Source organism: Aulonocara stuartgranti, assembly GCF_965226115.1.
Source record: "Aulonocara stuartgranti genome assembly, chromosome: 23".
Taxonomy (NCBI): Eukaryota; Metazoa; Chordata; class Actinopteri; order Cichliformes; family Cichlidae; genus Aulonocara; species Aulonocara stuartgranti.
The window spans coordinates 45,255,625-45,279,768 of NC_138958.1; the positions used below are offsets into that span (position 1 = coordinate 45,255,625).

Genomic DNA, 24,144 nt, shown 5'->3' on the forward strand with positions numbered 1-24,144 from the left:
GTAGGCATTCCACTAAAACCATGTGACCACCTTCACCTTTAAACCTGTCGTGAATATAATTTTAGACTCTTCACTTTATTTTGAAAGAACAGATTTGCAGGAAGTGCGGCTGCTGCAGAAACTCTTCACTTTTCACTGGCTTTAATCTTGAAGGTTTCTCCAGATGTGGAACTTTCATGCTAAACATTCAACATCTGACGACCGTCTCCGTGTAAAACACTGACAAACTCAAACTTTATACGGTAACTGACAGATTTATTCCTCCATTTTCAGGCATTTCACAATGAACTTGGATTAGTTTGATGATTTTATTCACGTTGGTAAATAAAACCAGCCAAGAGGCTGATTCCTGCAGAGGAGGAGGCAGAGTGGAGGAATCTGCAGGTTCTGTCTCTAACACACAACCAGAGCTTCAATCATAACGAGCACATAATAAAACCATGATCCCCCCTGATCGACTCTTTTAGCCTGTTTCCTCTGGATCGAACAGGATCTAACAAACCCCAGCTTCTGCTGGGACACTGGTCAGCATGGGAGGAAAAAGATGGCTGCCGTGTTGCTGTTTCCTTTCTTACACCAGCGTTATACTTCCTGTATCTGTGGGTCTGAGTTTTTAATCAGAGGATGAACTTAAAGCTTTCAGTCTGCTCTACAACCCACCACCTATCCACACGTCTGCTAAGTGGACTGGAAATCAGTAAAACTTCTACCAGACTTTAGTAAATATTGCATTAAGATGAGCAGACAGATTTTAATCTCAGCATCGTGCACACAGATTTTTCAGGACACTGGAAGAGTTCCTGCCGTGGATTTAGATGTTAGTGTTGTGTGGATGATCCCATTCTGTGATCTTTGTGTTACTGACACTGATGCTTTTACACTTTAGGACCCTCGAGACCTCTGCTGCTCAGCCGTCCTGATCGCTGCCTCCACTTTAACCAGAGGCTGTAACCTCTGATCATTTCACCTGCACCGGCAGTAAAACTCTTCTCCAGAACCAAACGTGCCATAAACCCGTCACAGCTTCATCATCAGCTCAGTCTCAGCAACATGCAGACGACCGAGCAGCAGAAACTCTGCAGGGAACGTCTGAAGTCTGTTCTTCAGTTTTCCCAGCTCACTGTTTATTGAACATGAGACAGAAAAATAACTTCACCTTTAATGTGAAACTTTTATCGCCTGTGACATGTTTGCAGGAAGTTTTCATGCTGTGATTTAGTGTCACAGCCATAAATATCACACAAGGTAGTCAAAGGAGCTTGCAAAGAAAAGCGTCTGGACTTCTTTAAGTTGCTTGAAGACGTTTCACCTCTCATCCGAGAAGCTTCTTCAGTTCTAAGGTCAAATGGTGGAGAGTCCCAGATATAACCCTAGTGGGAGTATCCCCCCACAGAGGGACAAAAGGACCCCCTGATGATCCTCTAATCACCTGAGCCAAGGTGTGAAATTGGGTGTGGGACCCAATCAGCCAGAGTTTCGGGTGAGTTCATTGTGAAACCTGGCCCCACCTTGTCATGCGAAGTCCAGACGCTTTTCATTGCAAGCTCCTTTGACTACGATGACCTGGATGACTGAGAACCTTCACAGACATATCACACAAGGTAAAAACTACAAGTCCCAGCATCCTCTGTGTTTAGGGAGGAGCAGTGAAAGTGAAAGTGTTGATCCTCCGTTCAGAGCAGCAGGAGGAGGAAGGTGGAGCTGAGGCAGGCGAGTGTTAACATGAATATGTTTCTTCTTATGACATAAAATAATTCCACGCTATTCGTGTCTGTGGGTGAAACGTGAGGTCGGTCGGCTCCTCTGAGCGCTGGTTTCCTGTAAGTAGAGAGGAAGTGAGTTTAGCTGAGAGAGCAGGAGGAGAGTGAGAGCTGTGCTGAGGCAGCTGAGTGTTAACACCGCTCTGACATTACTGTGTCTCTGTGGCGGGAACAACAGGCTCCGTCAGTGGAGGCAAAAATAATCAGACTTTGGTTTTTCAAAGGAAACTACTTTATGTTGGGAGAAGCCGCGCGCTCATTGGATAACGACTTGTCAATCTCAAGTTATTAGCCAATGAGCGCGCAGGTTCACAGTAAGACCCGCCCTTATCACGACGTCTTTAAAACTAAACGTCCAAATTCATCGGCTGCATCCTCCCGAAGACCCGGCCTTCGCGGTGTACGTGGGCTGGGTCCTCAGAAGGTTGGATATGCTGGAAGTAGTGAGGGGCAAATGAAGCTTTCCGAAGCACTGAAGCTTGTATTGAAAAACTGTTCATTACTCGAAGCTTTTCAACACAGTCCTCTCCGGTGACATCTGGTGGTGAAAATTTTGAAGAGCAGCTTGAATCTGCAAAATAAAACGGACTGCTCAATCATCACTGCTCACTCAAGAGCAGGGACGTGCAGAGGGGGGGCTAGAGGGGCTTGAGCACCCGCCCCTTTCCTGATGAGTGCCCAAAGTGCCCTTTTGTTGAGGCAACTTTTAAATTTTTTTTATTTATTTATTTATTTATTTATTTTATGTGTGTGTGCGTGCGGAGTCCTGTCTGTGCCCCTCAACAATAATATTTAACTATTAATCATAGTTTTGCTAAATAAAAGGATCTGGCTTGCATCAGTCACATGATCACATTTAACCAATGATCGCCCTCGACGGCAGAACGCGCTGGTTACGAGCCGGGAACGAGCTCACAAAGAGCACGCGCATCTTTTGCGGTCCGGAGCTGTAGGAGAAACACAAGTTAACTCAGAGACACAGACTGATGCGACAAACCCAGTAAGTAGCTGTACAGCGTACACTGTAGTGTGTAGCACCCAGGAGTATTAGCTTATTACGTACACGTTGGTAAGTTGTCTTGTTGCAACTGACGAACTGAAACAAACGAGCGTGCTCCGTGTGCAACAGCGCGACAAACATTACCTGTCCTTTTATTAACTGCACAAGTAGTGCTGGTCATAGCTGCTGGCTCACTGGGTAAGGCTGTCATGGGTCTGTAGCTCTGTCACCGTTTTAGTGAACATATTTAGTTTTAAAGTAAGTTACAGAGCATTTCCTGCCTTTCTGAGGGGATTATATTTCACTAAAAAACGATCTAATATGCATGTCCACATAATAATTATTATAATTATAATATATTAAAAAACACACGCTGTATTTTAAAGAACATACATTAAGAAGCAGATTATATTAGATTTATATTTTAAATAAGACAAAATTTGGATTTTACAGCAGTAAAATGATTGTATCTCTACAGTTTAAAAATGTAATAAGCTTTGCCCTGCACAGAGTGGATAGTGAAACAAATGCAATCATCATAAATACATTATTTCATATTTATTACTTCCCCCTCCTCATTGCTTTATTATTGTAGCTCTAGTAATGAATAATAATGTAAGGATTCTGGATCAGCACCATGATGCCCATAGTATATACAGTATTCTGAAGAAGGTCTAAAATGTCACTGTGTGTGCATGTGTGTGTTTTATTTAGCTGGATTTAAAAAAATATTACTCATGATATAACATTGTGCAGACATGGCTGGTAAGGACATGAGGAGGAAACAGTAGGAGCTGTGTGAGGCTACTAAAGGCAGTGCTATAACATTTTTCTGTCATCATTTTATTATAGATTAAGTGCAAGAGTTGTTAGGTGTGGATAATTAGATTATAGTTTATTGCAATAGCAAGTTGTGCCTTGTTCTCAGATAGACAGCAAGTGGAGAGTGATGTATGAAATGATGGGATGGAAGGAAGAAGAGAAGCAAAGAGTGATTCACAGGCAGAGCCTAATTTGTTTCTCACAGTTTTTTGTTGCCTTATGGTTCCAAGCGCTGTCACCAATCTTTGCATTTTGTTATTATCTCATGACACTTGTTTAATCAGCTACCATCTCTCCTGTGGACTTTTTAATGTCTACAGTCTCAGATCAACACAGCCCTGCCCTTTCCATATTAGATTGTTGATGAATGTGTGTTGTTGTTATTCAGCCTGGTTCAATGTGCCCCTTTTTAACTTTGAGCACCCGCCCCTTTAAACGTCTCTGCACGGCCCTGGACTTATATATCACGTTTAACCTGAGTAGCGAAAGTCCGCGGTGATCTGAAAATGATGTGCCGGGAGTTGTGCCGTTCTCGGTGGCTTCAGTGACCCTCGAGCTCCCGGCTGGCTATAGTGCTGGTGGGTAGCAGACGTCTCCGAAAACGTCGAAGCACTTTTGCAAATATGCGGTATCTTGATAAACCGAGCAGATATTTGATGTTTACACAGCTACTTTCTTGCCTGAAAATATGTTAAAAGTTTATTTTGTGACACAGAAAGATTAGTATGAGTAATTTTAAAACTTAGTAGCGGCCGCCAAATTGAGGAACTGGATTTGGTGGTCATGAAAATGGCATTAAACAAGTCCCCAGGGACAGATGGACTCACTACTAATTTTTATCAATTCTTCTGGAAGGACCTAAGAACTTTATTGTTTGATGCATTAAAGGAATCGATAGAGAAAAAAAGAACTGATGCCGAGCATGAAACAAGCGCTGATAACCCTGATCCCTAAATCGGGTAAGGATAAAAGAATTTTAGACAATTTAAGACCCATCACCTTAAACACTGACTATAAGATCCTGTCTGGAGCTGTAGCTGAGAGGCTAAAGAAAGGCATCTCAAACATTATCAGTGAAACGCAATCAGGTTTTTTGAAAGGAAGACTAATTCATAACAATATTGGGCTGGTTTTGGACCTCCTTGAGTACAGTGAAATAATCCAAGATGTCACGGTCCTGAGTCTGTGGACTCAGTGTTTTTCTGTTTGTATTAGTTATCTTTGATTTCATGATGTGTTTTGATTCTCTTGGGTTTGATTTTTGTCACTAGTATTCCTAACTCCCTAGGTCCTTGGCATTTCTTGTGTTCTCCTTCTTAGGTCGTGGTTCTGTGTTACTTCTGTTAGTATACAGTCATCTCTGTCAGTGTGTCTCTTGTTCTGTCACTGTATCCCCTAGTTTAGTCCACGTCTGTGTACTATGTCAATGTGTTGAGTTTTGCCGCCCCTTGTCTTGTCATGTCTGATGAGTCCCAGCTGTGTTCTCCTCCTGTTTCACATTCCCTAATCACCTCAGTATGTATTTAAGCCCTGTGTTTTTCTCTGCCAGTTGTTGCGTCCTCCACGTTTGTTGTGTGTGTATTCGTTGTCGTCTACCTTCAGCATCTCCAGTCTAGTTAGTTTAAGTTGTTGTTTATGTATCGCCAAGGGTGACTCACCAGCAAATAAAGCTGTCGTTTAAGTTAATGTTTTGTCTCCGAGTCCTGCACGTGGGTCCAGCCACTGACAGCTACACAACTCATCGTGACACAAGAGAGAGGATACATCCTGTTCTTGGATTTTTACAAAGCATCTGACTCAGTTGAACATACGTTCATATTAAAAACTCTGCAGTCTTTTGGTTTTGGACAGGAATTTATTAATGTTATAGAGATGCTATATAATGACATTAACAGCTCTGTTTTGCTAGAACATGGTACATGTTCAAGGTTTGAGGTTAATAGAGGGATAAGGCAGGGATGTAGCAGCTCACCACTTCTGTTCATCATGGTTGCTGAGTTATCTATTTTGATTAAAAACAGTCACATTGAGGGGTTAACTGTGATGGGTGAACAGATAATAATCAGTCAGCTCGCAGATGATACCACCCTGTTTCTAAAAAATGAGGACCAGATTCCTTTAGCCTTACAGGTGATCAACCACTTCTCCAAAGCTTCTGGCCTACAGCTGAATATTAATGAATAAGAAATTCTAGCTCTGCATGAGTGTCCCCTGCAAGCAATAGATAATATACAGATCAAAAAAAGAGGTTAAGTATCTGGGCATTGTAATTTGCAAGGATAAGACATCAACAGAAAATAAGAATATCTGTACCAATATAGAAAAGTGTAAGTCAATTTTAAACAGGTGGCTGCAAAGGGACATAACTCTGTTTGGGAGAATCTTGCTAACCAAAATGGACAGTCTGTCCAGACTAATCTATCCAGCCATTTCTCTGCCCATATCTCCAAAACTAATTAAATCTATAAATAATCTTAATTTTAGGTTCATATGGAGGAACAAATGTCATTATATAAAGAAAAATGATATGATTAAGAATTATGAAGAGGGTGGGGCTAATGCCATTGACTTTGATGTTATGAATGGTGTACTAAAACTGAAATGGTTAAGATCTTTCATTAGGAACAAAAATTCCTTTTGGAACATTATTCCCAGTGTGATTTTTGGCAAAATGGGTGGAATAGACTTTTTGTTACGTTGTGACTTTGATTGCAGTTCGTTACCTGTTAAACTCTCAGCTTTCCATCAGCAGGTCCTTCTCTACTGGAAATTAATCTACAAACAACTTTACTCCTCACAATACCCCTATATGGAACAACAGGTATATCCGTTTGTGTAGGAAATCTGTGTACATGGATGAATGGAGATCTAAAGGGATTTGGGCTGTAGCTCATTTTACGGATGATAATGGGGTCTTATTAAAACATGATACGTTTTGTGAGAAATTTGATGTAAGATGTACTGTTAAGAGATATAAATCCCTAGTGAAAGCCATTCCAGTCCCTTTGAGATCAATGATAAAAGAAGATATTGTGCACTCTAAAATTTCTCCTGGACTGAGGCAGCTCTGCATAGCTGGAGCTGAATTTGGTGACAGCAGGTTTACAAACAAAGTGATCAGGAATATTTTGATCAACGACATTTGCCCTAATCTGGTTAAAAGAAATTATATCCTTAAAGAATTTGAGACCATGGAGGTTAAGGCGATAAGAAAAAAGTATATTTCACTTCCTCTTTCCCCTAAAGTAAAAGAGGTTCACTTTAAAATCATTAATGAGGTTTATCCAACCAATGAATTCTTAAGACGGAAATTTAACTTAGATGTGAACGCCTGCACATTTTGTGAAAATGATATTGAAAGTCTGGATCACTTGTTTTTCTACTGTGAATCAGTGCACTCCTTCTGGACTGACATGTGGAGCTGGCTACAGTCCAGGAGAATTCAGTTACCACATTTGACGGTGACAGTAATAAAATTTGGAATACTTGCTGAGAATGCAGATTTTGACCTGTTGATTAGGACGATTTTGTTAATGGGAAAAATTTTTCTTCACAAATGCAGATACTTTAAAGCTAAACCATGTATAAACAGAAGGCTGAATGACTTTAGACTCTGGGCTAAATCGCTGAAACTTGTGAATAACAAGAAAGCTCATAAACTTGTTGTTTTATTTAACGAGTTTAATCTATGTTTAAAAAAAAGAAACCTCCCTATTTTATAATCATGACTGCCATTTTTTGCTCATGGTATTTTTTGCCTTTGGTTCAAATCCTTCAAAATACATACAAAATCAGTATTGATACTGACGTAAATTAATAGAAATAGAGATGGACCGATACGTAATATCGCATCGGTCCATCTCTATTTCCCTGTCTGGATTAAGTAAGGTTGTAAAAGCAGCTCGATGTACAACCTGTTCTTTGGATCCTCTACCAGCCTGGGCTATAAAGGAACTGTGGTCAGCATTAGGACCCTACAACCTGTTTCTTTTAAATACTTCATTGAGTCTTTCCTGAATGTTTTAAATTAGCTGTGGTAGTACCAATCTTGAAAAAGCCTGGACTGGATGTTGACATGGTCGCAAATAGGGCAGGGTATCGACACTGAATTCTAGAATCGATTTGATTCCGATTCACAAGGTCCTGAATCAATTCGATCCACGATTCGATTCAATTCGATTTGAATCTGGGAAATTTTGCCTCAGACAGTCAGAAATATTATAATTCAGATCAGTACATTTACATATTTTTGTGTCTATAAAAAGGAAGCTGACACTCGCAAGACTTTATCAAAGGTGTGAGCATCACAGCAGAGGCCTTTGTGTCAAAGTAGCTGAAGATAAAACAGAAAAACATGAAGGTGGTTTTATAAAAATATTCTACAGTAGATCAAAAACGAAAGAAAACCATTAATCGACATATGAACATTACCTCTGAAGTTACAGCGGTTTTATGACAGACACAGCGTTTTGCAATTTGTATAATTTTAAAAAGTTTAAATTTGTTCAGAAGCCTGTTGAACGGCAGAAATTAGGTTTTCTTTTCGGAAGTAAGTAAAAGGAAAAAAACAGCGGCCGACAGCGCTGTAAACAACGGTAGACTTGTGCGTAACAAGCAAGCGAATAATGCAGAAAACAGATTTTTAGACAGGAAACTGTGTGTGTGAGAGAGAGAGAGAGAGAGAGCTGTGCATGACGTGTGATTTTATCCTGGTGGAAGCAAAACAGCAAAAGTCAGAGTGAGTTCATGACGATGTTTATGTGAAGCGTAGTTTGGATCTTCTTTTGCTGCTGGTTCAGTCAATATTGTTTGGAGAGAGATAAAACTAACAGCTTTAGAATCAGCGTAAAAAGGACGTAAACACAAAGCTCGGAGCCGCCGAAACATCAGAATCAGCGAGCTGTCGGCTTTCAGCCCCGACCGTGTCCGTGCCATCGGGTGAGAAAGGCGACATCTCACTGATTCTGATGTGTCGGCGGCTCTGAGCTTTGTGTTTACGTCTTTGTGCAGAATCCGTGTTCCTGCTCTCATTTACGGTTTCAGCTGTTTGGTGGTTGTTAAAGTTTTGTGAGGTTTAACCTGAGATTCTGCCGTTGGTGCAAAATGCAGCTGCTCGCATTTTAACAAGAACTGGGAAATTTGAGCACATTACCCCTGTTCTGAGATGTCTTCACTGGCTACCTTGTCAGGTTCGAGCAGATTTTAAGGTCCTGCTGCTCACCTACAAGGCTTTAAACGGATTGGCACCTTCATACCTCTCCGACCTTTTACACCTTTATGTTCCATCTCGTGCTCTCCGATCTCAGGACTCTGGTCTTCTAAAAGTTCTTAGAGCCAGAAAAAAGACAATTGGAGAGCTTTTTCTTTTCATGCCCCGTTTCTGTGGAACAACCTCCCACAAGATATTCGGCAGGCTGCTCTGTGGAGGTTTTTAAAACCAAGTTGAAGACACATTTGTTCACCCGATCCTACATGTCTTAATTCTATGGCTTTTAGTTTTTACATTTTTATTGTTTTTAACTTGTATTGTGTCTTTTACCTGTATTGCTATGTATCGCTTTTATTTAATTTATCTCTTTAGTTGTACAGCACTTTGTTTGAAAGCGCTTTATAAATAAAGTTATTATTATTATTATTATTACAAGGTCCACGTTTACGGGAACATCTGCTACAGATATGGGAGAATATTTGATTTCTATTGTAGACAGAAGCCACGGGTGTGTTCAGTCAAATGTTTAGAATAAACTTTGGTCTATAAATGTGTTTCATGATTTATTTTTAACTCCAACTGCTTATTTGTACTATGCTTTCATTTCAGAGCGCAATGAGAAATAAAAAGGATATTTTCAATAAAACTGTCACGATCCTGGGTCTGTGACTCAGTGTTTTCTGTTTTGTATTGTTAATCTTTGATTTCATGATGTATCTTTGTTTATTCTTACGTTTTGGTTCTGTGTTTTGTTGTACCTCTAAGTTCAGTCTTTGTATTTCCTGCTTTGTTGTGAAGGTCCGTGTCTCATGTCAGTGTGTTTAGTTTGCGTTTCCTCTGTCTCGTCTTGTCAATCACTCCCAGCTGTGTCCTCCTTCTGTGTCTCATTCCCTCGTTATCCCTCTGTGTATTTAAGCCTTGTGTTTGCCTCTGTTAGTTGCTGGTTTGTCTGCGTATCTGTCAGGGTCCTGGGTCTCCTGAGCTAGTGGTTTCAGTTCTTTGTGATTTTTGTGTTATGTCAGTTTAGTTTGTGAGTTATTCTATGCTTCCTAGGTTTTGATTCCCTGCCCCCCTTGTTTCTCTGTGCGCTCTGTTCTGTGTTTAGTCTTCTCTGTCCATTTGTTCCGCCCTGTGTTGTTGCCTTCTGTGTCTCCCTCTGTGTAACTGTCTATATAGTGATGTGTTGTGGTGCTTTGCTCCCACCCCTTGTGTTCCGTGTTTTCGTCTTCCCTTCGTGTACTATTAGTTTTTAGGTTTTTGCTTAGTTTCCATGTTCACCTTCGCCATTTCTGTTTGTATCACCATGTGATGAATAAACTCACTTGCATCTGAGCTGCCTGCATAAAGGGTCCTTTGATAATTTACACACGGCTCGCAAACCGTGACAAAAACACTGGAAAAATTGGGCTGTTCTAAAACGTTTGACGGGTAGTGTATATATTTAGTTTATATATTTTCTTTATTTATAATAGTTTGTTTTATATTGTAGCAAAGTGTTACTTGGATACTTCTCTATGTGCTTCTTCATGTGCAATTTTGTTGCATTCTGAGCCTTAGAAATTTATTGGTGGTAGTGATGAACTGCTGTTAGAATCAAGTTAAATTCTGATAAATCAGACAATTACCTCTCCAGCTGTTGTTACAGTCTTTGTTTATCGGGTCCTTACAGGGTAAAAGATGACGACACCTAAAGAAATCCTTCTGGGGACTTTGGAGGATTTGGGACGTGATGACTTTGAAAAATTTAAGTGGCATCTGAAGAACGGGTCTGTAGAAGGTTTACCAGCAATCCCAGTGAGTAAACTGGAGAATGCAGAGAGGACGGACATAGTGGATCTGATGTTTGATACCTACTCTATCAACACTTTTGAAGTCACTAAAAATCTTTTGGGGAGGATAAACAGGAATGATCTGTTGGAGAATTTAAATAAAACCATCCCAGAACCCACAGGTAAGTCAGGGAATGACTAAACAAAAAACACATAAACAATAAAAACCTTAGTTAACATTACACAGGTGCCATTAAAATCCATATAAATAATAAATCCAAAACACTTGCCAACACTTTCAGGAGTGAGAGACTGCAGAAAGCCTACAGTTTGTGTTTTATGCATCTGCACAAATAACCTCCTGTGTACACATGAATATCTGCTCTTTGGGTTGGTTTGATTAAAATGGGACCAGCAGCAGGTTTTCTGCCCATTTTACAGATTTATATTGTCAGATTGGTTTTAGAGCTGTTTTATCAACATAAATGAGGCGACAACAACAGTTTGGGACACGTCACAAATATGATCAAAGTGCTTTTTCTTAAATCTATTTACCAGTTGAAGGTAAAGTTAAAAAAATGGCTGCCATTTCTTTCTGCTGTTTGGAGACCCAAACAAAAAAATGCCCACACAGTAAATGCTTTTTATTATGGTTGATAAACAGGACACTAAGGTGATTGGTCAAAGGTTGGAGGAAAGCCACAGTTCTCCATATATGACTAAAATCCACCATTTCAGCTCATGTTTTTTCTTCTGCAGCTTTCTTGGAGATTCCACTTCAGCCTTCTGCTGGCAACGCTCCCATTACCAAGCTTCCCTTAGGCAGCATCATTAGAAAACATAGCATACATTTACACTGCTATGCAGATGACACCCAGCTCCATCTGTCCATGAAGTCAGATAACACACACCAATTAGTTAAACTGCAGGAATGTCTTAAAGACACAAAGACCTGGATGGCTGCTAACTTTCTGCTTCTTAATACAGATAAAACTGAGGTTATTGTACTCGGCCCTGAAAATCTTAGAAATATGGTATCTAAGCAGATTCTTACTCTGGATGGCATTACCTTGGCCTCCAGTAACACTGTGAGGAACCTTGGAGTCATTTTTGACCAGGACATGTCCTTCAACGCACATATTAAACAAACATGTAAGACTGCTTTCTTCCATTTGTGCAACATCTCTAAATTTAGAAATATCCCGTCTCAGAGAGACTCTGAAAAACTAGTTCATGCATTTATTACTTCCAGGCTGGACGACTGTAATTCATTATTATCAGGATGTCCAAAAAACTCGCTGAAAAGCCTTCAGTTAATCCAAAATGCTGCAGCAAGAGTCCTGACAGGGACTAGAAAGAGAGAGCATATTTCTCCTGTATCGGCTTCCCTTCATTGGCTTCCTGTTAAATCCAGAATTCAAAATCCTGCTCCTCACATACAAGGTCTTAAATAATCAGGCCCCATCTTATCTTAATGACCTTGTAGTACCATATGACCCTGTTAGAGCACTTCGCTCTCGCTCTGCAGGCCTACTTGTTGTTCACAGAGTATTTAAAAGTAGAATGGGAGGCAGAGCCTTCAGTTTTCAGGACCCAAAAAGATATTTTTTTTTTTCTGTTGTATTATTGTAGATTCTTTATCTTACAATATAAAGCACATTGGGGTGACTGTTGTTGTTATTTGGAGGAATTAAAAAAAAACTTTTATACTTGAAATTCTTTCATTTATTCTACATATTTATTCATCACTGGCTCCATAGTGTTGTTTATGTAATATGTGAAATGTTGCTAGTATTGATTTGGTGCTGTATAAATAAACACAATTAAATCAAATGTGTCTCTATAAAACCTGTCCTCAGTTATAACCCAAGTGTCAGGGCTCAATGGCTCATGAAAAGGAATGGAGTCAAGCACAGAACCAAAAAACGGAGGCTGAGTGACTTTTAACAGAAATGTATTTTACTAGATTTCTTGACGGAGAAAGCTGAATCACGGCTAAATTCAACAGCAAGCGAGGTATTATGAGAAGTGCAGAGCTGAGGCCAGAACATAAGCTGAGGCAGGTCAAAGGAACAACAGGGGCAGAATCGGGCGAATAGAAACTATCCAGGATCACTGGAACAAAGGAGATAATAATCAGAGTGGTCCACAGTGTAGTGAATGAGTCCAAGATTTAAAAACTAAGAGGTGTTACGTGGCTGCAGGTGGAGATCAGCTGGAGGAGGAGATGAATTAAATCTGGGTACAGAGTGAGATGTGGGTGCACAGGGAGGCAGGCAGGTGAGGATGGCAGTTTGCAAGAGGGAGTTTTCCCAGCAGTGGCAGGCCAGAATCCTGAGGCGTGACTTATGGCGAGAGTTGGAAGATATATCCAGGTGCCGACTAGGGAACAGGAAAAGAGGGTTACGCGAAACAAGCTGAGGAGCACAAGACAAAATGTGAGGCAGAGAACTGACTGTGCTAAGCACACAATCTGGAGAAGGTTCATTGTGAGTGCTGCTCATAGATACTGCCGGAGTAATTGGCAACAGGTGAGGAGCACGGAGGAGTGAGGAGGGCTCCACCCAGGCGAGGAGAGCTGATCCTGTGGAAAGTTACTCAGACTCACCCGGATCATGACACCAAGAGTCCAGTGAACTGAACACATAACCACAGTAACCAGAATGCAGTTTTCTCATTTGTGTCATTTGCTGTTTATTCATGCAGAGATTCTCACTGAGTGTCAGCTCAAACTCAAGTCAGACCTGAAGCAGAAGTTCCAGTGTGTGCTCGAGGGGATTTCTACAACAGAAAACCCGACCCTCCTGAGTCAGATCTACACAGAGCTCTACATCACAGGGGGAGGGACTGCAGAGGTCAATGATGAACATGAGGTCAGACAGATTGAAACAGCATCCAGGAAACCAGACAGACCAGAAACAACCATCAGACAAGAAGACATCTTTAAACTCCCACCTGGAAGAGATAAACCAATCAGAACAGTGCTGACAATGGGAGTGGCTGGCATTGGGAAAACAGTCCTAACACAGAAGTTCACTCTGGACTGGGCTGAAGACAAAGCCAACCAGGACATCCAGTTCATGTTTCCATTCACTTTCAGAGAGCTGAATCTGCTGAAAGAGGAAAAGTTCAGCTTGGTGGAACTTGTTCATCACTTCTTTACTGAAACCAAAGAAGCAGGAATCTACATCTTTGAAGACTTCCAGGTTGTGTTCATCTTTGATGGTCTGGATGAGTGTCGACCTCCTCTGGACTTCCACAAAACTACAATCCTGACTGACCCTAGAAAGTCCACCTCAGTGGATGTGCTGCTGATAAACCTCATCAGGGGGAAACTGCTTCCCTCTGCTCGCCTCTGGATAACCACACGACCTGCAGCAGCCAATCAGATCCCTCCTGACTGTGTTGGCGTGGTGACAGAGGTCAGAGGGTTCACTGACCCACAGAAGGAGGAGTACTTCAGGAAGAGATTCAGAGATGAGGAGCAGGCCAGCAGCATCATCTCCCACATCAAGACATCACGAAGCCTCCACATCATGTGCCACATCCCAGTCTTCTGCTGGATCACTGCTACAGTTCTGGAGTTTGTCATGAAGAACAAAGAGAGCAAAGATCTGCCTAAGACTCTCACAGAGCTCTACCTACGCCTTGTGCTATTTCACCTAAAAACGAAGGACATCAAGTATGATGGAGGAGCTGAGACAGAGTCGTGCAGGAAGATCATTGAGTCTCTGGGAAAACTGGCCTTTGATCAGCTGCAGAAAGGAAACCTGATCTTCTATAAATCAGACCTGACAGAGTGTGGCATCGATATCAGAGCAGCCTCAGTGTACTCAGGAGTGTTCACACAGATCTTTAAAGCTGATGAGTGCCACATGTTCAACAACGTTGTTTACTGTTTCGTCCATCTGAGCATTCAGGAGTTCTTTGCTGCTCTTCATGTCTATCTGACCTTCATCAACTCTGGAGTCAACCTGCTTAAGAAACAATCTCCTCGCTTTAAAATCTTCCAGAAAACACTTACCGTAAAAGACTTCTACCAGAGTGCTGTGGACAAAGCCTTAGAGAGTCCAAATGGACACCTGGACTTGTTCCTCCGCTTCCTCCTGGGTCTTTCACTGCAGACCAATCAGGATCTCCTATGCATGCTGACAGAGACAGGAAGTAGCTCACAGACCAATCAGGAAACAGTCCAGTACATCAAGAAGAAGCTCAGTGGGAAACTGTCTGCAGAGAAAAGCATCAACCTGTTCCACTGTCTGAATGAACTGGATGATCGTTCTCTAGTGGAGGAGATCCAACAGTCCCTGAGATCAGGACGTCTCTCCACAGATCAACTGTCTCCTGCTCAGTGGTCGGCTCTGGTCTTCATCTTACTGTCATCAGATCTGGATGAGTTCGACCTGGAGAAATACTCCCGTTCAGAGAAGGCATTTTTGAAGCTGCTGCCAGTGGTCAAAGCATCCAAGAAAGTGCTGTAAGTGAATCTATGAAGAAATATGTTTAATAATGCTAGATGAATAAAATAATATGTCTCCATTGTTATTCTTCCTCAGGCTGAGTCGTTGTGCACTCTCAAAAAGAAGCTTTGAAGCTTTGTCTGAAATTCTCAGCTCCCCATCCAATCATCTGAGAGAGCTGGACCTGAGCTCGAACTACCTGCAGGATTCAGAATTGGATTTGCTGTGTGTTGGACTAAAGAGTCCTGACTGTAAACTTGAAACTCTCAGGTAAGGATACAGACGTTTTGACACTTTTTGACTCTTAAATCTGTAAGTTTATCTTGATGCGGACGTTCAAAGTCAGCACAATTTTCCTTTTAAGTTCCTGAGTTTATATTTTTGACTGTCAGGTTGTCTGGACAGATGTTTTTATTTTATTTTATTTTTTTACTTGTCCCTAAAGTCAGAACTAAACCCACATGTAGATGACTTTCTGTTACTGGAGCAGCCTTCCTGAAGACAGCAGTGTGTTTTCATGCTTTTAAAGCCAAACTCACCTTTCAGACCTGGCTTTCATTTATTATCTATTTTTGTTTGTTTATTATATATTTATTTCTACTGTTTAACTACTGCTCACATCTTTTATCCTCCTTTTTAATTGTTCATTTCTTTTTACCCAGTGTTTCTATATTGCACTTTGTATTTGTCTATATTTATCATGCACTACTTTGCTCATTTATTGTTTGGTTTTAATGTTATTAAATTTCGGTTCTTTTGGTATTCGTTATGGCCAAAAAGACACGGCTCAAAAGTGGTCTTTTTACTTTTTAAGTTATTAAATTTGTAACTGTAGTGATTTGTGTGTGTGACAGAGAGGCACTGCCAGGGATTTTTGACACAAGTTGTTCTTGTAAAATCAGTCTGTGAAGGTTCTCAGACATCCAGGTCATCGTAGTCTAAGAAGATTGGAAAGAAAAGCGTCTGGACTTCCTTGAAGATGTTTCACCTCTTATGAGAGAAGCGTCTTCAGTTCTAAGAGTCAAATGGTGGAGTGGGGCAGTCAGTGAAAGGGCAATGGTGGTGGCTCAGGGTTTGTATGTTTGGGGGGTTCAGAGGGAAAAGATGAATGCAGGTCTGGAGTTGGTGTGTGAGAGCAGGGAGTGAATTCTGATCAAACATGAGTGTCATTAAGCCTGTTTGCAGTTGTTTGCACTGTTTTCCACTCTGGATGTTGTTTCTGTTCAGCTGTGAGTATAAAAGGCTCCATTCTACAACCTGTTTGTGTTAGTTGTTCAATAGAAACATTATTTTGTGCTGATGTTGCACTTCTTTTATTCACAACCAAAGAGTTTTTGAAGTCTGCATCAAACTGATTTAAATGACTTTTGAATATTACTTTAAATACTTTAGATTTAAAATTCTGATAAAAGTTTAAATACAAAGATCACTATATTCTAATGTTTTGGCTGCAGTGTGTTTTTGCAGACAGGTATAACAGAACAGCTTTAGTGTTTAGATTTTTTAAACTTGAGTATGAATTTATACAAAATGCAGCAAGAGATTAAAAAAAACGTTTGATTATAAAATCGACTATATTGGATTCCTATCGATATCGGACATGAAAAGTGGCATCGTTCCATCTCTGCTTTGATTAGAGACACAGCTCTGTGTTTTCCAATTTGTCATTTTGAAAATTTACATTTCTTCACTGTTGAACAGCAGAAATGAGACTTTCCTGTCAGAGGTCATTTTTTAAAAATGAGGTGAATCAACCATGAAAACCATGAATCAACATGTGAACATGAGCTGATGCTGCTGAAGTGAAGCAAAGTTACAGAGGTTTGATTAGGTAATGAGTCCTAATGAGTCCAAGTCTTCTGCTGAATCAGCAGAAGACTTGGACTCATTTGATTCCAGCTTTGATATCATTGATTTCAATATGTCCATTTCTTTCACACTTCACCTTGCAATAAAGGATCCACAGAGTTTGGTGACAATAATGACAGTAGATGTTTGTGTGAAAGTGCTGGAAGCAAATGAGTGTGTGATGTTCTTTCAGTGTTGCACTTTGTAGACGCTCCCTGAGCACTGGTCTCACAGCCAGCTGCACATAGAGACCAGTGTTGTTAGTCCAGGTCAGAAGATGACTTGTTGGAATGAAAATGAGCTTGTAGTTTGTCTGCTTTAATAATGTGACTGGAAAAAGGTGTTGGACTTCAAATATGTCCATTTCTGTCACACTTCACCTTTAAAAGTGAAGCCATGTGGTTCCTGGAAGGAAAAACACGACTTTTTCAAGTCTTTGTCCTGTTTTTATGAGAAATGTACGACTTTAATGTGAAACATTCAGAGTTTTTTCTCTTGTTGTGTTTGTTTGAAGCTGCTTCCTGTTGGCTTCAGCTGTTTGGAGTTTCCATTTTCTAAACTTCTACATTCTGAACCTTCTTCAGCTCTGAACAGATGATGAAACACTGAATGATTTCAAGCACTTTGTCTAATAAACTTACATCTTTCATTCTTTATACAGATTGGAGCGCTGTGGTTTGTCAGAGATCAGCTGTGATTATCTGGCAGCAGCACTGAAGTCCAACCCCTCCCATCTGAGACAGCTGGACCTGAGCAGGAACTACAACCTGCAGGATCCAGGAGTGAAGCATCTGTGTGGTTTCCTGGAGAGTCCAGGATGTAAACTTGAAACTCTGAGGTCAGTCAGCATGTTTTAGTTGTGCTGAGATGAATATGATGTGAAAGTTGTTCTGACACTAAACTGCAGACATCAGGCTGATATTATACTGATCCACACTGAGGATCTTCATGGTAAAGTCTGTTTTCTTCTTCTCTGGTTTAGTCCATTGACTGCAGCAGAACAATGTTCACATTTCAAACAGTGATACTCAACGTATGGCCCGCGGCCCACACGCGGCCTGCCCACCTTTCCTGATTCAGAGAGAGGGGACCCTGATTAACTGTGTAGCTTCTTCCTCACAGTTCTAAGTATCAGACACAACAATGAATAATCCACAGCTGACTGTCTTTAGCAGGTCAAAGGTCACGGCACACAGCAGACAGTCAGAAATATTCTAACTCTGATCATTTATCAGTTGTGACACTGTGAGACTTGATCAGAGGTGTGATCATCACAGCAGAGGCCTTTGTGTCAAAGTCACTGAGGATCAAACAGAAACACATGAAGCAGATTTTCCTCTTCTGGCTTTTTATAGCAGATAACCTTCAAAATATTCTGCAGTCGATCAAAAACTGAAGCAAACCATGAAGCAACATGTGAACATGAGCTGATGCTGCTGAAGTGAAGCAAAGTTACAGAGGTTTGATTACAGACACAGCTGAGAGTTTGTAATCTGTCATCATTTTAAAAAGTTTCCATGGAACAGCAGAAATGAGGCTTTACTGTCAGAGGCCGACAGCACTGAACACAACAGCAGACTGGTGGCTAATAAACAGTGAATGATGCAGAAACAGATGTTTGAAGCTGTTCTTGGAGTACACTGAGAGAGAGAGAGCTGTGCAGGCAGGAACAGCCAAAGTCAGAGAGAATTCATGAGCATATTGATCAAACGTGAAGCAGAGTTTGGATCTTCTTTTGCTGCTGCTTCACTCAGTTTTGGTTGGAGACAGATGAAACCTGCAGCTTCAGGATCTGTGAGCTGTCCACTTTCAGCCCCGACGGCGTGTCCGTGTACGTGCCGTCGAGTGAACGATCCACGCTCTGTGTTTCCATCTTTGTGTGTTTAGCTGCTCTCATTTACTGTTTTAGCTGTTTGCTGCTTGTTGAAATAGTTTGTGAGCTTTAAGCTGAGATTCTGGCAAAATACATTTATATTAAACATCGATTCAGGATTGAATGAATCAACATCGTTTTATTCAAATTAAAACCATTTAAATGGGAACATGAATTTTTTACAGCCGCCTCTAATGCTGGGTAATGTCAGCTGGTCCATGTGCAGCTGGCTGTGAGGCTCAGGGAGTGTCTACAAAGTGCAACACTGAAAGAACATCATCCATAAATATTGAGTAAGAACTGGACTCTCATACAGCGAGACTCAAATGCCTTTAAACATCAGCTTATCCTGCTGATCCAAGTCCAACACTGAGTTTGTAAAAACATGTTTGTCAATCATTTTGTTTGGTTTCTGAGGAAAATGATTCAATAAGTTGCTGCTAATACACAACATTTCATCATATTTCCTCATAACCCTCTTTTGTCTGACCATTTGATCCCATTTGAATTTGCAATAAAGGATCCACAGAGTTTGGTGACAATAATGACAGTAGATGTTTGTGTGAAAGTGCTGGAAGCAAATGAGTGTGTGATGTTCTTTCAGTGTTGCACTTTGTAGACGCTCCCTGAGCACTGGTCTCACAGCCAGCTGCACATAGAGACCAGTGTTGTTAGTCCAGGTCAGAAGATGACTTGTTGGAATGAAAATAGAGATGGACCGATCCGATATTACGTATCGGTATCGGTCCGATACTGACCTAAATTACTGGATCAGATATCGGAGAAAAATAAAAAATGTAATCCGATCCATTAAATATCACGAAAGCACCTCACAAAACTTGCAACACGCCGTAACTCGCCTCAGAACGTCGGAGCAGTATGCATCACGTGATAGAGCAGCTGTGGCATGCGGGACCTGTCGGTGGTCTGGATAGCATTTGGAGCTTCGCTAGCAACCTGGCATTTCATCTCCGACAAAGTTATCCCCGAGAGAAGTAAAGCAAGTGTGTAAGTCCATCTCTGAATGTTTGTAAAGCATTCCCACGTTAAGCTTAACGAGCGACTGCCTCTCGCTCTCCGGCTGCTACTTCAATCGTGAAACTGCTTAAATCAGCTGATCGGCTTTTCTGTCGCGAGTCCGTGTCTCTCGTTTGTTTTTGGTCCACTTTGCGCCAGAAAGAGGAAACCAGCGGCTGAACAACAGCAGCACGTTTAAGCTTGATAAGCTGTTGTTACAATTTATTTATTATTACTTTCTACACCAGGATCTTTTTCTACAGCTGACGGCTGGTAACTGTGCAGGGGCGGATCTAGCAAAGTTTAGCCAGGGGGGCCGATAGGGCATTAACTGGGAAAAGGGGGCACAAAGACATACTTTTCTTTCTTATTCTCATTTAAAATGTCTAGCTTTTAATAAATAATTATCTGACACCCAAAGTTTTAATTTGATGTAAAATGAATAGAAGTCAATTACTGTATATAGTAACTATTAAGTCTAATATATATATCCTAGTAAGCTATAGTACATTTTCCTTTGGGAAGGTACCATCTGTGCAGTCTGCAATTTTGTTGAAGAAAGATGTTGAATCTATTTAATATTTCTTGAAAAATAATTGATTTCTGTGCATTTTTTTTCACACTGCATCAAATTAAGGTTGATTACGTTGATTAAGCATCATGAGGTGGAGCGTGAGGGGTGGTTCCCTATTTTTTATTTATTTATTTTTGTTGTTGCTGGGAGTTGGAACCCTATTAGTTAGGTTGCTTAATATTTACGCTAAGTACTCTTTAAAATACCAGAATAGGGAGGATGGTGTAGGTCTAAGTTTATTAGATTGATCAGTATTGCTGAACTATGAAATATTTTTTTTGTATACAGGTATAACAGAATAGCTTTAGTGTAGTTGTTGTTTTAAACTTGAGTATGAACTTGCAGACTTGCAAAATGCAGCAAGATATTTTAAAAAACAGTTTTGTTGATTAAAAAACACTATATTGGATTCATATCGGTATCGGCAGATATCCAAATTTATGATATCGGTATCGGTATCGGACATAAAAAAGTGGTATCGTGCCATCTCTAAATGAAAATGAGCTTGTAGTTTGTCTGCTTTAATAATGTGACTGGAAAAAGGTGTTGGACTTCAAATATGTCCATTTCTGTCACACTTCACCTTTAAAAGTGAAGCCATGTGGTTCCTGGAAGGAAAAACACGACTTTTTCAAGTCTTTGTCCTGTTTTTATGAGAAATGTACGACTTTAATGTGAAACATTCAGAGTTTTTTCTCTTGTTGTGTTTGTTTGAAGCTGCTTCCTGTTGGCTTCAGCTGTTTGGAGTTTCCATTTTCTAAACTTCTACATTCTGAACCTTCTTCAGCTCTGAACAGATGATGAAACACTGAATGATTTCAAGCACTTTGTCTAATAAACTTACATCTTTCATTCTTTATACAGATTGGAGCGCTGTGGTTTGTCAGAGATCAGCTGTGATTATCTGGCAGCAGCACTGAAGTCCAACCCCTCCCATCTGAGAGAGCTGGACCTGAGCATCAACAACAAGCTGCAGGATCCAGGAGTGAAGCATCTGTGTGGTTTCCTGGAGAGTCCAGGATGTAAACTTGAAACTCTGAGGTCAGTCAGCATGTTTTAGTTGTGCTGAGATGAATATGATGTGAAAGTTGTGCTGACACTAAACTGCAGACATCAGGCTGATATTATACTGATCCACACTGAGGATCTTCATGGTAAAGTCTGTTTTCTTCTTCTCTGGTTTAGTCCATTGACTGCAGCAGAACAATGTTCACATTTCAAACAGTGATACTCAACGTATGGCCCACGGCCCACACGCGGCCTGCCCACCTTTCCTGATTCAGAGAGAGGGGACCCTGATTAACTGTGTAGCTTCTTCCTCACAGTTCTAAGTATCAGACACAACAATGAATAATCCACAGCTGACGGTCTTTAGCAGGTCAAAGGTCACGGCACACAGCAGACAGTCAGAAATATTCTAACTCTGATCATTTATCAGTTGTGACACTGTGAGACTTGATCAGAGGTGTGATCATCACAGCAGAGGCCTTTGTGTCAAAGTCACTGAGGATCAAACAGAAACACATGAAGCAGATTTTCCTCTTCTGGCTTTTTATAGCAGATAACCTTCAAAATATTCTGCAGTCGATCAAAAACTGAAGCAAACCATGAAGCAACATGTGAACATGAGCTGATGCTGCTGAAGTGAAGCAAAGTTACAGAGGTTTGATTACAGACACAGCTGAGAGTTTGTAATCTGTCATCATTTTAAAAAGTTTCCATGGAACAGCAGAAATGAGGCTTTACTGTCAGAGGCCGACAGCACTGAACACAACAGCAGACTGGTGGCTAATAAACAGTGAATGATGCAGAAATAGATGTTTGAAGCTGTTCTTGGAGTACACTGAGAGAGAGAGAGCTGTGCAGGCAGGAACAGCCAAAGTCAGAGAGAATTCATGAGCATATTGATCAAACGTGAAGCAGAGTTTGGATCTTCTTTTGCTGCTGCTTCACTCAGTTTTGGTTGGAGACAGATGAAACCTGCAGCTTCAGGATCTGTGAGCTGTCCACTTTCAGCCCCGACGGCGTGTCCGTGTACGTGCCGTCGAGTGAACGATCCACGCTCTGTGTTTCCATCTTTGTGTGTTTAGCTGCTCTCATTTACTGTTTTAGCTGTTTGCTGCTTGTTGAAATAGTTTGTGAGCTTTAACCTGAGATTCTGGCAAAATACATTTATATTAAACATCGATTCAGGATTGAATGAATCAACATCGTTTTATTCAAATTAAAACCATTTAAATGGGAACATGAATTTTTTACAGCCGCCTCTAATGCTGGGTAATGTCAGCTGGTCCATGTGCAGCTGGCTGTGAGGCTCAGGGAGCGTCTACAAAGTGCAACACTGAAAGAACATCATCCATAAATATTGAGTAAGAACTGGACTCTCATACAGCGAGACTCAAATGCCTTTAAACATCAGCTTATCCTGCTGATCCAAGTCCAACACTGAGTTTGTAAAAACATGTTTGTCAATCATTTTGTTTGGTTTCTGAGGAAAATGATTCAATAACTTGCTGCTAATACACAACATTTCATCATATTTCCTCATAACCCTCTTTTGTCTGACCATTTGATCCCATTTGAATTTGCAATAAAGGATCCACAGAGTTTGGTGACAATAATGACAGTAGATGTTTGTGTGAAAGTGCTGGAAGCAAATGAGTGTGTGATGTTCTTTCAGTGTTGCACTTTGTAGACGCTCCCTGAGCACTGGTCTCACAGCCAGCTGCACATAGAGACCAGTGTTGTTAGTCCAGGTCAGAAGATGACTTGTTGGAATGAAAATGAGCTTGTAGTTTGTCTGCTTTAATAATGTGACTGGAAAAAGGTGTTGGACTTCAAATATGTCCATTTCTGTCACACTTCACCTTTAAAAGTGAAGTCATGTGGTTCCTGGAAGGAAAAACACGACTTTTTCAAGTCTTTGTCCTGTTTTTATGAGAAATGTTCGACTTTAATGTGAAACATTCAGAGTTTTTTCTCTTGTTGTGTTTGTTTGAAGCTGCTTCCTGTTGGCTTCAGCTGTTTGGAGTTTCCATTTTCTAAACTTCTACATTCTGAACCTTCTTCAGCTCTGAACAGATGATGAAACACTGAATGATTTCAAGCACTTTGTCTAATAAACTTACATCTTTCATTCTTTATACAGATTGAGGGACTGTGGTTTGTCAAAGATCAGCTGTGATTATCTGGCAGCAGCACTGAAGTCCAACCCCTCCCATCTGAGAGAGCTGGACCTGAGCGACAACAACAACCTGCAGGATCCAGGAGTGAAGCATCTGTGTGGTTTCCTGGAGAGTCCAGGATGTAAACTTGAAACTCTGAGGTCAGTCAGCATGTTTTAGTTGTGCTGAGATGAATATGATGTGAAAGTTGTGCTGACACTAAACTGCAGACATCAGGCTGATATTATACTGATCCACACTGAGGATCTTCATGGTAAAGTCTGTTTTCTTCTTCTCTGGTTTAGTCCATTGACTGCAGCAGAACAATGTTCACATTTCAAACAGTGATACTCAACGTATGGCCCGCGGCCCACACGCGGCCTGCCCACCTTTACTGATTCAGAGAGCTGTGTTTGTGTGGGCGGGGCTCAGACAGCTCCGCCCACTCAGTTTGTTCCCTCCTGATTCATCTGCATGTGTTCTGCTTCACACTGCTCACCTCCACCAAAGACTTCACAAACATCTTCTTTCTTTGAGTCCAGTTTGTCCCACAAACACTTCCAAATCTCCTCCTCTGAGATTCTGCAGCTTCTTGCAGTGTGACTCAGCTGACTTCTGACAGACCACAGACTGGCACAGCATCCACAT

At 40.9% G+C, this 24,144-nt stretch overlaps 2 protein-coding genes across 2 annotated transcripts in view; both read left to right on the top strand.

The window, feature by feature from the left end:
* Positions 1 to 24,144, top strand: part of LOC309701482 (uncharacterized protein) — a 2,150,955-nt gene that overhangs the window by 664,473 nt on the left and 1,462,338 nt on the right. The window lies entirely within an intron of this gene.
* Positions 10,469 to 15,041, top strand: LOC309700214 (NLR family CARD domain-containing protein 3-like; the record flags this gene model as incomplete). Its single annotated transcript, XM_082523661.1, has 2 exons — positions 10,469 to 10,742; positions 13,267 to 15,041. The coding sequence occupies 2 exons, from the start codon at positions 10,469 to 10,471 to the stop codon at positions 15,039 to 15,041; spliced, it is 2,049 nt and encodes a 682-aa protein (XP_082379787.1).